At 35.6% G+C, this 13,862-nt stretch overlaps 2 protein-coding genes and 1 long non-coding RNA gene across 3 annotated transcripts; all 3 read right to left on the reverse strand.

The window, feature by feature from the left end:
* Window positions 1-7,159: 7,159 nt before the first annotated feature.
* LOC113352219 (SKP1-like protein 1A) lies at window positions 7,160-7,600 on the reverse strand. The gene has a single exon (XM_026596064.1). The coding sequence runs from the start codon at window positions 7,598-7,600 to the stop codon at window positions 7,160-7,162; it is 441 nt and encodes a 146-aa protein (XP_026451849.1).
* A 941-nt stretch (window positions 7,601-8,541) lies between these two features.
* Window positions 8,542-11,296, reverse strand: LOC113352220. The gene is made up of 5 exons (XM_026596065.1): window positions 11,182-11,296; window positions 10,902-10,965; window positions 9,573-10,049; window positions 9,209-9,480; window positions 8,542-9,038 (listed from the first exon to the last, which is right to left on the reverse strand). The coding sequence occupies exons 1-5, from the start codon at window positions 11,294-11,296 to the stop codon at window positions 8,542-8,544; spliced, it is 1,425 nt and encodes a 474-aa protein (XP_026451850.1).
* An 842-nt stretch (window positions 11,297-12,138) lies between these two features.
* On the reverse strand, window positions 12,139-13,635 carry LOC113354112. The gene is made up of 4 exons (XR_003361679.1): window positions 13,603-13,635; window positions 13,473-13,522; window positions 13,188-13,286; window positions 12,139-12,193 (listed from the first exon to the last, which is right to left on the reverse strand). It is a non-coding gene; the product is annotated as an uncharacterized LOC113354112 (long non-coding RNA).
* Window positions 13,636-13,862: the final 227 nt, after the last annotated feature.

Consider the following 13,862-nt stretch of genomic DNA (forward strand, 5'->3'; position numbering starts at 1 on the left):
TAGGAGCTTGCATATAAAGACATACCTGATTCACTGCAAAAACCAATTTCAGGCCTTGTCCAAGTAAGATATTGTAGAGCACCCATTAATTATCTGTATTCACTTGGATCTTCTAATGGAGTACCAGCTGAAGCAGTGAGTGAAGTAGAGAGTGAGACTGGTGTACTACAGGGTTTAGCACCAGTCATATTAAATTTCTCCAATAAGTCCAATGCATACTTAGTTTGACTAAGAAAGAGGTTTTCTGAGTTTCTTTTCACCTGAAGACCAAGAAAATAATGAAGAGAGCCCAAGTCTTTGATAGGAAAGTATGTATTAAGATGATTGATAAACTGAGAAATATACTCAGTTAAATTCCCAGTGATAATAATGTCATCTACATAAACCAGAAGAACTGTAATCCTTGAGCCAAACTTTTGAACAAATAAGGAAGCATCTTCTAATGAGGGTTTGAAATCATGACTGAGAATAATTTGTAACAATTTATCATACCAAGCTCTGGGAGCTTGCTTCAGACCATATATAGATTTATGTAGTTTACATACATAATGTGGTTTGGTTTGATCAACAAATCCTGGAGGTTGTTGCATATAGACATCTTCAGCTAAATCCCCATGTAAAAAGGCATTACTAACATCTAATTGTTTCATTACCCAGTTGAAGTGAACTGCCAATGAAATGATTAGTCTAATAGTTGTTGGTTTGGCTACATGACTGAAAGTTTCTGTATAGTCAATTCCTTCTTGTTGATGAAACCCTTTGGCAACCAGTCTAGATTTACATTTATCTAAAGAACCATCAGCCTTATATTTGATTCTAAAAACCCACTTACAGCCTACAACATTATAGGATGGATCTGGTGCAACAAGTGTATATGTGCCTGCATCCTTAAGGGTTGTATGTTCTTCTTCCATAGAATGTTTCCATTGAGGTATTCTTATTGCCTTAGAATAACAAGTAGGTGTTGGTGGTGGAATATCAGAGGTAAAATTTGCTGATAGAACATATTTTGTATTAAAAACTTTGGGTTTAAAAATACCTCTTTTACCCCTTGTTACCATGGAGTGTGAATTAGCCAGTGAAGAAATACCAGAAGCTGAAGTATGTTCAGAAGTAGTTGTAGTGGAAGCATCAGATGACTTGATAATATTTGAAGGATCAGTAGATAAAGTATCAATAGATGCAGCTGGTGAGGTTGATGTTGCAGGTGTTGGTGCAGATATCTTTGCATATGGAGCTGTAGAATCAGTATCAGTTAATGCTGATGAATTTGTAATGCCATGAAGTATTGTATTTGAAGATCTCAATGGGAAGAAAGTCTCATTAAATACTACATGTCTAGAGATATATACTTTCCCTGTTTTAATATCTAAACATTTGTATCCTTTGTGCATAGGACTGTAACCAATAAAAACACAGTGTACACTCCTTGGTTGAAGTTTATGTGTAGTGTAAGGCCTTATCCATGGAAAACATGATGAACCAAAGGATCTGAAGAAGTAATAATCTGGTTTCTGACCAAACAGCTTTTCAAAAGGAGATAAGTAATCCAAACTTCTGACAGGCAGTCTATTAATAACATAATTGGCTGTATGAAAAGAATCAACCCAAAATTTTTCTGACAGACCTGATTGAATTAAGAAAGTTCTCCCTGTGTCTACAAGATGTATATGTTTGGATTCAGCCAGTCCATTTTGTTCTTGAGTGTGAGGGAAAGAAACCTCATGAGTAATTCCATGTGAACTCAGAAATTCTTATAGTGAATTATTGATGAATTCCCCTCCTCCATCAGTTCTAATTTTAACAATTGAAGTGTGCAGTAACTTTTCAGTCATAGATTTGAAATGTAGAAAAATATCTTTGAATTCAGACTTTTCAGACAAAGGAAATATCCAACAGAATCTTGAATAGTCATCTATGAGGTTAACATAATATCTGAAACCACTTGAAGATACTACAGGACTAGGACCCCATAAGTCCATATGCACTAGTTCTAGTGGAGATTGATCCCTATGTGAAGATAGAGTAAAGGGCAATTTATGACTTTTCCCTAGATGACAGTCATTACAAAATAGTGGTGTTTTGACTAAACTAGACAATTGCATATCTCTGCACACCTTTTGAAGTACTTGAAATGATGGATGAGCCAATCTTTGATGGCAAACTGTAGCTGAATTCTTGTTGCTAAAGAGAGCTTTATTCTTAGTAGACTTGGAAAAATTCACTGGATATAATCCTCCTTTATGTGGCCCTTGTAAAATGATCTTCCCAGTTGAGTAATCCTTAACAACAAAACCAATAGAATCAAAAGTAATAGAACAGTTGTTGCCACTAGTGAATTTATGCACTGATAATAAGTTTTGAGATGATTTTGGAACAAGAAGCACATTGTTTAGATTAAAAGAATGAGAAGAAGTTGTTTTAGACACGTGACCAATATGAGTAATTGGCATACCTTCTCCATTAGCTGTTTGAATCTCATCTGCCCCTTCAAAAGATGTTGCTTCAGGCAATTCAGAATCATCATTAGTGATATGACTATTTTCTCCAGAGTCAGCATACCAAGGATTTTCACCCATGATATTGGCAGTAGCAAGCATGGCACTGAGGTTGTGAGGAGTATAGTTGTTCTGATAAGCAAAATTTAATCTGTGTCTGCATTCCAAAGCAAGATGACCAGTTTTGTTGCAGATCTGACAAATCTTGTCAGTTATTGGTGGTGGATCAGAAGAAGAAGGAGCTGAACTATAGTGAGGTCTTGGATGGAAATGAGGTGATGTTGTGGATGAAGAAGCAGAATGCATCTGAAATTGAGAATAACCTCTTGGATAAAAAGATGGGGGTGGTCTGATGTATCCAGAGTATGGAACTGCAGGTCTTGAAGAATTATGATAACCTCTGCCATTACTTCTATAATTTTGAACAAAAGGTCTTGTAGCAGCAAATGCCTTTGAATTGGCCTCAGTAAGTAAGTTCTTTTGCTTATTTGTAACAATTATTTCTTCAGTAAGAAGCAGATTGTGAAGTTCCTTTGAAGAGATTGGTGGATTGCGAATACGAATAGATGTACAGAAAGAACTATAATCTTGGCCTAACCCATTGAGTATAGTAACTACCAATTCATCATCATGAATTTGTGAACCAGCAGCAAACAATTCATCTGTTATTTTCTTGATTTCACTTAGGAAGGTAGATACTGTACCTGACCCAAGCTTTGTGGATTGAAGTTTGAGACGAAGTTGAATTGAATGTGTAGATGAGCTTCTTGCATATCTAGAATCAATATTATCCCATAAATCTTTCGAAGAATCAGCTCCAACAACGTATGGAATTACAGATTCATAGATAGACATCTGAATCCAGAGTACAAGAGTAGTATCATCATCATGCCAAGATGTATAACCAGGATTGACTCCATTATTGAGCAGATAAGGTGGACATGGTAAAGATCCATCAAGAAAACCATTGACTCTGTATCGACGCAGAAGTGGTAGAAAAAGTGATTTCCAGGTAAGAAAATTGTCATCCTTGAGTTTGTAACTGAGTATTTGTGAAATTTGATTGAGAGGAACTTGAGAGATTCTTGATTCATATGTTGCCATTGATAGAACAGATAAGAAACTAATGAAAATAGTCTGAAAAATTAAATTGAAAAGTAGATTAAAGTTTTGATTGTATTGAAGAAATTAGATCTGAAAATTGGTTGATAGGTTGAACACCATTAATGGCTGATGCGGAAGCTTTATCTGATACCATAGTAGTATTTTATCATTGATAGAAAGACAAGAGTCTGATTTTCATTCTTACACACTTAAAACAATGCAGACCTGCATTTATACATGTCCTGACTAAGAAAAAAGATGTCCTAACATGACAGGCTGTGAACAGCTCATACTCAGCCAATAAGAGTCATTTCTCACACACTCTGACACACGTGAGAACTCTATGAGACTCATAGATATTAATCATCTCCGACACTTTCTGCAATGTCAAGTTCTGCAAACTTTTTATTTTCAGAAAACAAGCAGCATTCGTTAAGTGTGTCAGTATCTCTGCATCTATATTCACAAACTCCACATCCCAGTCCTTCTCTACATCAGTAATGCACCCATCGTCAGCAGCGTGTTTGTCGCAGTACTCGATCACTTTCGCCAAGATGGTTCCTGTCACGTTAGTCAAAGGGATAAGAATCTCGGTGTTATCATTGTTGTCAGCAGCTATCATGGCGGTAAGGGTTCTAGATTGGAAGGCGATGTTTTCCTGATTATTGAAATTCTGTTCGTCGGAACTAATCAAGGTGATGGTCTTTCCCTTTGGTGCCGACATGATGATGATGATCAGAAATGTACCAAGAAAGCATGGTTTTCCTCTACGTGGTTGTGAATGATATAAACTGCAGAAGAGACCTAGCTAACCAATGGTATTTATAGGGTGCAGGTTCTCTATCCTTCTTTCTATTTCTATGTGGACTCGGATTCCGACCTCCTTTCTTCTCCTTCACAATTGGTATCCCTATTGAGACGCCGTTTTGGACTATCAGCCGTTTTTTATTCTTGCCAATATATTTTTATGTCAGTCGCTCTCTTTATTTTATTTTTCAATACTATCTATGTTTCAGAAAAAGTGATACTTTTACTTTTTCACTTTATTTTATTTTTGCTTAATATAGACCAAATTGCAAAGATGAAAGTATTGCTTTTTCTAAAACTGAAGGAGTATATTTCTTCTAAGAGGATGTCAAGTTGCAAAACATAGAAATCAGTAATTAAATCGAAAAATGGGTCATTTGTCCAAATATTTTTAAAACATGGTTCAAATGGACGAGTAAAAATTAGTACACAAAATTGGTTAAAAAGAACAAAATCAACAATTCAAGGGTGAAAAGACATCTAGATTTTGAAAATGGGTAGGATGAATCCAATTTCATCAATTCGACACACTAACATGAATTGGTTGAATCAAATCAAACCCAAAATTTTGACAGAGTTTGAAAAAATGGGGTGAACTGATTGAATGCAATCAATTTGCGGAAACTAACTTCTTCGATTACGAAAAAGTTTGAAATCTCAACTAGGGGTTAGGGCTTCTCTTTTCAGTTAGGATTTCCCAAGCTTTTCTAAATCAAAATCAAAATCAACCCAACATTGAATTACAAATTATAGTCTAATCAATTAGCCTGCTCTCTGATTTATAATGGGAAATTATATCAACTAATTGAGGTTACAGGTACGTTTTATTTCCTCTTACTTATGAAATTACTGATTCTGCTAATTGTTTAAGTGATTACGTTGGGTAAAAACTACTTTCGCATTTCGACTTTATGTTACTTCCGCAGTTGTGTTCTTTTCTAATTTTTCTGAATTTTTATTCATCCCTCCAAATTGATGTGGATGGTAAAAATCAAGAACATTGAAGAGGGAGGAGATTTCAATCGAGAAGAACGAAACCGAGGAAGAAGAGGGAAGAGGTTTCTAGCGGAGAGAAAACGCCGAGAAGTAATGAACTGCCTGATAAGTCTAGAAAATGTCGAGAAAATTGTTCTCAGCAGGATTCGAACCTAGCGTCTCCTAGCAACATTAAGCCGTGGATGACAGATTCACCCTTTGCACTCTTTTATTATAATCTTCTACAGTTTGTCATTTTGATTTTCAAAGTTTATAATCCAAGGCTATATCGGGAATTACAAAAAGCTTCACCAGAAAGGAAGGCTTCACCAAAAATACCTTTTTTCTTTATATTAATATAAAATTTATTTATTTTTCGTAAGTTGCTGTCAAAATATATCTTCCTCTTCTTGAGTTTTACCAAGGCTCTTCTTCTTAATTTTTTTCCAAAGCTTCGTGTTTTAAAGATCTATTGGAATGTATCTTGTAGAAAATTGCATATAATTCTTTTTGTTATAAAATATTTTTGAATTTTTTTTGCTGTATAGAATGGAATGGAAGGCGCATCGCGCGTGCGTGTTATACTAGTAGAAAAAAAGGGATGATGCATGTTTAAGCGACAACCCTCTCCATTTTCTTCTATGTACACCAAAGAGGTTTAGGTTTGAACAATAATTATCAAATCCCTACAGGGTTTTAGCAGAGATTCAGCATTAACTAGTAACTTCCTTCCCCGTCAATAACATGTCTTACGAATTGCTTGCCAAAAAGAGCAAACTTAAGAAGAGAAACAGTTTGCCTTTTCGTTGACTGGTTGGCCTTTCATCTGCACTGTTGTTTGCCAAAACCTATTGCAGTCCGTCACGAGGCGCCTAACTTGGTCTGATTAGTTTAGATGAGCGGGCTCGGGTTTTCCAAAAATTTTGATAGCCTCGCCTGGTACCTTCCCGAACAGCCCGACCAGGTATCCGTTCAAATTTTTAAGGGTTTTTACTCTAATGCTAAAGCAAATTGTCATGTGTTTTCGTTATATTTTGGATTAAAATTCTTATTTTCATTTCTATTTTACATTTAGATGATTAATTATTTAAGATTATTTTAACCTATAGTTCATTTAATCTCCAGATCATAAATAGAAGTTAAATAAGTTATTACAAAATTTTGAAAACTCATAAAACCGAAGCCTGGCATTCTGGAAACTATTTTTGATTGGTGCATAAAAGAAGGTACATAATACCTCTCAAACTCGAGTGAAAATGTGGAATATCCAAACTCTATGTATATAGGGTTATAAACGAGCGTATCGTATCGAATTATGCGAGCAGTATTCATACCCCGCCCACTCTTGCAAGACTAGATGGAAAGGAAGAATGATACGATTATTTTATTTGTGTTGGTAACGATTTTTTCGGTTTTCTTTTGTTCTGTTAGCTCACAGTGTACACCCTGGTGTTCCGAGTGCACTCCTGAATCCGACCAATGTTGTTTTCCATGGTCGTGCCTTCCTAACGGTTCCCGGTACCGTTGTGCCCTGCAGTGAGTTGAAGTGGGACGGTCTGGTATATCCTACAAAACTAGTTCACTTTATTATCTAAGTTAAGTACTGTGGTTAAGATGGTTCAGCAAGAGTTTTACAATTCATAACTTCACTTAAAACAATGCAATATACTTTTAATAATTACTTAAACACGTACTGATGCGTAAAAATAAAAAGTAAGACACCCTCAAAGCCCATTATTTGATCTCCCCTCCACTGCCACTGCTATGATTGATGATTATCTTTTGACTGGTACTTCCTCGACACGGAATAAATCAGGGAATAGATTTAGTATCTCCCCTGTTGTTCTATATCTTATCATCTCCGACACTTTCTGCAATGTCAACTTCTGCAAACTTTTTATTTTCAGAAAACTAGCAGCCTTCGTTAAGTGTGTCAGTGTCGCTGCATCTACATTCACAAACTCCACATCCCAGTCCTTCTCTACATCAGTAATGCACCCATCGTCAGCAGCGTGTTTGTCGCAGTACTCGATCACTTTCGCCAAGATAGTTCCTGTCACGTTAGTCAAAGGGATAAGAATCTCGGTGTTATCATGGTTGTCAGCAGCTATCATGGCGGTAAGGGTTCTAGATTGGAAGGCGATGTTCTCTTGAATATTGAAATTCTGTTCGTCGGAACTAATCAAGGTGATGGTCTTTCCCTTTGGTGCCGACATGATGATGATGATGATCAGAAATATACCAAGAAAGCGTGGTTTTCCTCTACGTGGTTGTGAATGATATAAACTGCAGAAGAGACCTAGCTAACCAATGGTATTTATAGGGTGCAAGTTCTCTATCCTTCTTTCTATTTCTATGTGGACTCGGATTTCGACCTCCTTTCTTCTCCTTCACAATTGGTATCCCTATTGAGACGCCGTTTTGTACTATCAGCCGTTTTTTATTCTTGCCAATATATTTTTATGTCAGTCGCTCTCTTTATTTTATTTTTCAATATTATCTATGTTTCAAAAAAAGTGATACTTTTACTTTTTCATTTTATTTTATTTTGCTTAATATAGACCAAATTGCAAAGGTGAAAGCATTGCTTTTTCTAAAACTGAAGGAGTATATTTCTTCTAAGAGGATGTCAAGTGGCAAAACATAGAAATCAGTAATTTAATCGGAAAATGGGTCATTTGTCCAAATATTTTTAAAACATGGTTCAAATGGACGAATAAAAATTAGTACACAAAATTGGTTAAAAAGACCAAAATCAACAATTCAAGGGTGAAAAAGACATCTATATTTTGAAAATGGGTAGGGCGAATCCAATTTCATCAATTCGACACACTAACATGAATTGGTTGAATCAAATCAAACCCAAAATTTTGACAGAGTTTGAAAAAATGGGGTGATTGATTGAATGCAATCAATTTGCGGAAACTTAGAGCCTGTTTGGTAGCATTTTCAAAAACAGTTTTCAAAAATAGTTTTCTACTGTTTTTAAAACAGACCCTTTTTCATTGTTTTCATTTTCTAAAAGCTGTTTGGTATGGCTGTTTTCAAAAACATAATTTTTAAAATTAGTTATATGTTAAAACTAACAATTCAAAAAGTAGTTATGAGCTTGCACAAATGTTTTACACATAACAACAATTTTACATATTTGTATAAGCTAAAGGCGTTGGTGGTGATGTCGGCGTTGATGATAAATCCACATTGTCCCTGCTATGTCATCTCTAACATTATTCATCAGCTCAATATTCGCTGCGCTTACATCAATGTCAATTGCTGTGCTTTCTTGACCAGTACTTGAACTTTCTTCATCTGCCATTAGAAGATCTTCTGCCATGAATTGACGAAACAGTTCGTCATTCCTTGAATTTAAGCGAATGAAGTTGTGTAAAGTACAACATGCAACGGGAATGAGTCTTTGTCTGCGAAGTGGATAATTTGGCATGCATTTCAATATTGGAAACCTACTTTTCCATACTCCAAAACAACGTTCAATAACATTTCGTAAAGAGGAGTGCCTATGATTGAATAATTCCATAGGACCATTTGCTTGTCGACTTCTTCCCCTAAAATCACGCAAGTGATACCGTTCTCCACGATAAGGTGTCAGAAACCTAGGCATGTTTGTGTAAGCGGAGTCAACAACATAATACTTTCCTACATTCAAATTACCAGTTGCTAACTTCATCAATTCAACAGACAGTTGGAAAATTTATCATCTTAAACAGTATCTCAAGGTACGGCAATTCAGATATTGCATGGACAGATTGATCTACTGAAGTATTAAATGTAAGCTAACAATAATTAAAGTAATATGTATTCAATACCTTCTCTGGGCATTGGGAATTTGTTTTCTTCGTTCGATATGGCATCCATGAGTACTCTTGCATCATTGGCAGTTCCTTCCCATCCCGTATATACAAATGTGAACAACATATCGAACGAGCAAGCACACATAATGTTCTGCGTGATTTGAGCTTTTCTTCCTCGAAATGGAATTTGTTTAGAAGCAGGTACACAAGCACTAATATGAGTTCCATCAATAGCACCAACACAATCCTGTTTTGAATTATCAACTGTAAAGGCTAAGCTAACTATGCTAAAACCAAGATAAATATCAACTGTAAAGAAACAAACATGCATATAAGATACATTAACAAGTAATATGGGAATCAGAGTCATACCACAAACCATGGATAGAATTTAGGATTTGTCATAATCTCTGGAGGTATCTCATCCATATTGGGAGGTTTAATTATGAGGCATCCAAGGAGACATAATGCTTTTAAAACCTTCTTAAAGTGTCTGTATACGGTCTCATTCGAATGTTGAAACATCTCTGCAACCACTCTATTGCGCATTGATTGACTAACAGTAGCCAAAAATATTCCAACCGCCTCTTCAACACTTACTGATCTATCATCTTGTAAGAAGTCATTGGTCCTTAAAGTTGAACACAACAGCATAAATGTAGAAGGATCCATTCTCATCAAGTTGTACATTCGTCTTGGATGTCCATTCAGTAACTCCAAAATAAACTCTCGCCCATTAAGCACTGATGTCATCATTGGTATCTTAATATAACGCTTATGCAACTCCTTAACCATAAGCAATTCCATAAACGAATCTTCCGAGTCACAGGATGAGTCACTTGATGAACTTGTATCCCTGGATTCCATTTAAATATCTGGTAAAACACAAGAGTATTACTGCCTGATGCAAAAGATAAATGATTATAAGAAATATCCCATCCTCAATAAGGTGAACACACTTTCTCTAATATTCTTATGATTTACACTGTCTTTATTTTTATGGTTTTTGGTCTCTACTAGTATTATTACTGATGATATTTTGTTTACAAACAAAAACACAATAGGGAGAAGCTGATGGAAATACATGACCAACACTGCATAGAAGAGATATACGCACGCGCAATTAAATAGTTTGATTTATATTTGACACGCACGCGCAATTGAAAAGAAGGACAATGTCCCCCCTGCCATTAGAGACCAAAACATATGCGCCAAAGTTTTGGATCATCCAAATAACAAAGCAACACAGAAACAGTGTTTTATGAGATTTTCTATCAACAAAAGTTTCAGGGATCTACACATCAACGAAATGTGATTTAATGATAAAAGTGGCAATGGAGGAATGCTACCTATTTCTTATATCTCCATTTCTATAATCTCCACGCACACTTCTAATGAAGTCTTTCTCTCAAATGTGGGTAAATAGCTAACACTAATGAGAGAATTGTGATGCTTCGAGTCTAACAGAACTAGTCTTTTTTATATAATGGAAATGGTATATCTATAGCAAGTTTACATGGTACCGTACACGTATATTTCTTACAGAGAATGATATTTTTCATTTTTCTATTGATCCTACACTGATTACAGAGAATGGCAAGGGATTTTCTATTGATCCTACATTTGTCCTGATGATGTGCAGTGGCGAATAATGAATGTTCTATTCATAGATTTAAGCTAGAAACAATGGAATAGTAAATCTACATACCTGGAACTTTTGATATGCCAATGAACAACCAAATATCTTCCAAATACTCCCTTTGGTACAGTCCCTACACAAAGCAAATACATATTGTTATTACAAGCAAAATGAATAACAATAAAAAAGAAAATTTTACTGATATCAACATAAACCCATTACTAATTACTATCAAAAAAAGCAAATCACACAAAACCAAGCTCACATTAACATAAATATTGTGTCACAGTGTAACTTCCAACAACCCTTAACCGAATTCAGTTTCTAAGAAAAAAAACATATTACAAACTCTTAAGCCACATAATTCTCCTTGATTCTTTCATTTTCTTAAAAATTCTCCTATAGTCAGGGTTTCTGAACTTGTTAATGGCTTTGAGATATACATCATCTTCCACTCCTTCCATGTTGTCCAATATATCCATACAATCTTCAATAGATGATATCTCGGTGCTGGTACAAAGAGGAGATGTTACTTCCTTATCCTTCTTACGTTCAGCCTTCGCTTTTGTTACTTCAGCTTTAGCTTTAAGATTTTCAGTCCATGCTACAAGTGCATCATCAAACCTTGATGATTTAGTCGCCTTTCGCTGAGGAAGATCAATAGGAAGTTCTAAAGCACGTCTCTGTATGTTTGATTGTGTGTGTGATGAAGGGTGACTCGTGTCTCCAGAGCTAGCGGGTTCTACATGTACCCCTTTGCCAAGGAATTCTGTTTCCAAGTCTCTTTCGGTGTCTGAGTCAGGAGGAGACAGTGTTGATGCATTAGACATGCTTCCAGATGCTGTTGTGCTATTAAATATCTCCCCAAGCATATAATAATTGTCTAACCCCTTTTTACGGAAGGATTTTGCACCAGGATATTTCTGCATTTGGGAATGTTACACATGCATTATACTCTTGACCTATATTATGTACCTATATTATGTACAAGTAAATATCTTAGTGTAAACATTTATGAGCATACCTTCAAGTAACGCTTCCAAGCATCATCACTTGCAGTGACCGTGTTTGCAACTGGATCCCAACCCATACCAGTATCACTCACTAACCTTGCAAATTCCCTATGCTCTATACACAGTCGATTGAATTTAGCTTTCAACTTAGAAATGTTGTATCTCTTACCAAACTTAGCAAAGAGAGCATTATCTATTTCTCCCCATTTCTTCTTCTCCATGTAGTGGTTTGTAACCCCTTTTTGGCTTCATCATGAACCAATTGAACAAAGTAATCCACAATATACTGTGGCCATGTGCGGATATCATCTACGTTATCATCACTTGATAGAGAAGCCATCTTTTTTTCTACAGAATACATACTGTATAAAACTTAAAGCTCACAGGTATGCAAAATCACATAACTCGGAATTTTAAGGCAACAAGATTAAAAAATATTATGCAAAATCAAAACATGTTTACTTAAATAGAAAATAAATAAATCACTGTGTTGCTTAAATAATTTATGCATTGTTGTCCAGGCTTAGTGTTGTTGCTTCTCAATCAGTTTTAAAGCAAGAGAAATATCAAGCAACCTGCTGATTTAGTCATGAAAATGGTGCTACTGACAGTTACAACTAGTTGTTAATAAACTCCCAGATAAGATGACGTACGAATGATCCTAAAAATTCAGTGTAGTCCACCACATGGTACTTACGTAAGAAAAAAAAAGAATTGTAATAACAGTAGCCCGTAAGGATCCCTAGTTTTAGAAAATGTATCCATATCCCTTCCCAAAAATCCCCTTCATAAGCTTAAGTGTAGCTATCCCCATCTTCCTAAGTGAGCCTTCAAAAATCCACAGTATAAAGAACACAAATGGCATATTCTTCTACCTACAAACATCCATGTTAAGTTGATTTATATGGTCAAGGAGTTGATGACAGTCAGCATGCAGTAGTCAATCATTGAAAAACCCCAGGCTCAAAGGCTAATCGTAACTTAACTCAACGAAATCCAAGTACAAATGCTATCTAGTTTTTTTTTTTTGGATATAGTTTGTTTCAGTCCTAAGATGGTGTATATTATTTCCTACCTTTTAGTTGTTTAAGAAAGAAGACATGCACAAATTAGTTATCCCCATTGCTACACCGGGGTAAATTTGTACTTCCCCTGGTAGAAACACAAGCATCTAAACCCATAGGAACAGTGTACATCAAGCTAGAGGTATGATGAGAATAGCAGTGGCAGCAACAACAATAGTAGGATTAGGAAAATACCCAGCCAAGACAATCATAATCTCATACCACCACCATTCTAGACAATCATAATATCATACATCAAGATATGAGCGATAGATTACCTCGTATTCAACCTTGTGCTTCTGAGATTCTTCAAGAGGAACGTAGTACTTTGCAAGACGAGTTTTCCCTTGTCTGTTTTGCAACAATATGAATCGAATCTGCAGTAACATACAAACAATTAAAAGATGCAGGAATGGTGGTTTCTAATAACCGTATACCAAATCAATCAATACATTTGTTTCAAATCATATACCCATTATTCCAAAAGGGGATTAGCTAATAACCGTAGAGAAATCGAAAAGAAATCATACATGCAACCCAGAAATTGAAATAGATATTCATACCTAAAAATTGTTGCAAACCCTAGAACTTGATACCAAATCAATCAACCCATCTGCTTCAAATCATACACCCGATTAGTCCAAAGGGAGATTCACTAATAGCTTAAAAGAAATCGAAACAAAATCAACCCACCTCCTCTGGGAAATTCTCTGCTCGTTTCTGAAGGAAAAGAAGGAAGAAATGAAAACGATGAAATGTTGTTTTCATTTATGTGTTTTCGAAAACAAAAAACGAGTAAAAAACGTTTTTAGAAAAACTGCTACCAAACACGTTTTCTCATTGTTTTCTGTTTTCCCTGTTTTTGAAAAGTGAAAACTGTTTTGGAAAACACTACCAAACAGGCCCTTACTTCTTTGATTACGGAAAAGTTTGAAATCTCAATTAGGGGTTAG

Source organism: Papaver somniferum, chromosome 2 (genome assembly GCF_003573695.1).
Source record: "Papaver somniferum cultivar HN1 chromosome 2, ASM357369v1, whole genome shotgun sequence".
NCBI classification, from domain to species: domain Eukaryota; kingdom Viridiplantae; phylum Streptophyta; class Magnoliopsida; order Ranunculales; family Papaveraceae; genus Papaver; species Papaver somniferum.

Excerpts from the sequence above, each read along its gene's own strand:
- LOC113352219 (XM_026596064.1), bottom strand. The coding sequence starts at position 7,600 with ATGTCGGCACCAAAGGGAAAGACCATCACCTTGATTAGTTCCGACGAA.
- LOC113352220 (XM_026596065.1), bottom strand. The coding sequence starts at position 11,296 with ATGGAAGGAGTGGAAGATGATGTATATCTCAAAGCCATTAACAAGTTC. Across the intron at positions 10,966-11,181 it reads GAGAATTATGTGGCTTAAGA|GGACTGTACCAAAGGGAGTA; the intron begins GTTTGTAATATG and ends TGCTTTGTGTAG. Across the intron at positions 10,050-10,901 it reads TGGCATATCAAAAGTTCCAG|GGATACAAGTTCATCAAGTG; the intron begins GTATGTAGATTT and ends AATGGAATCCAG.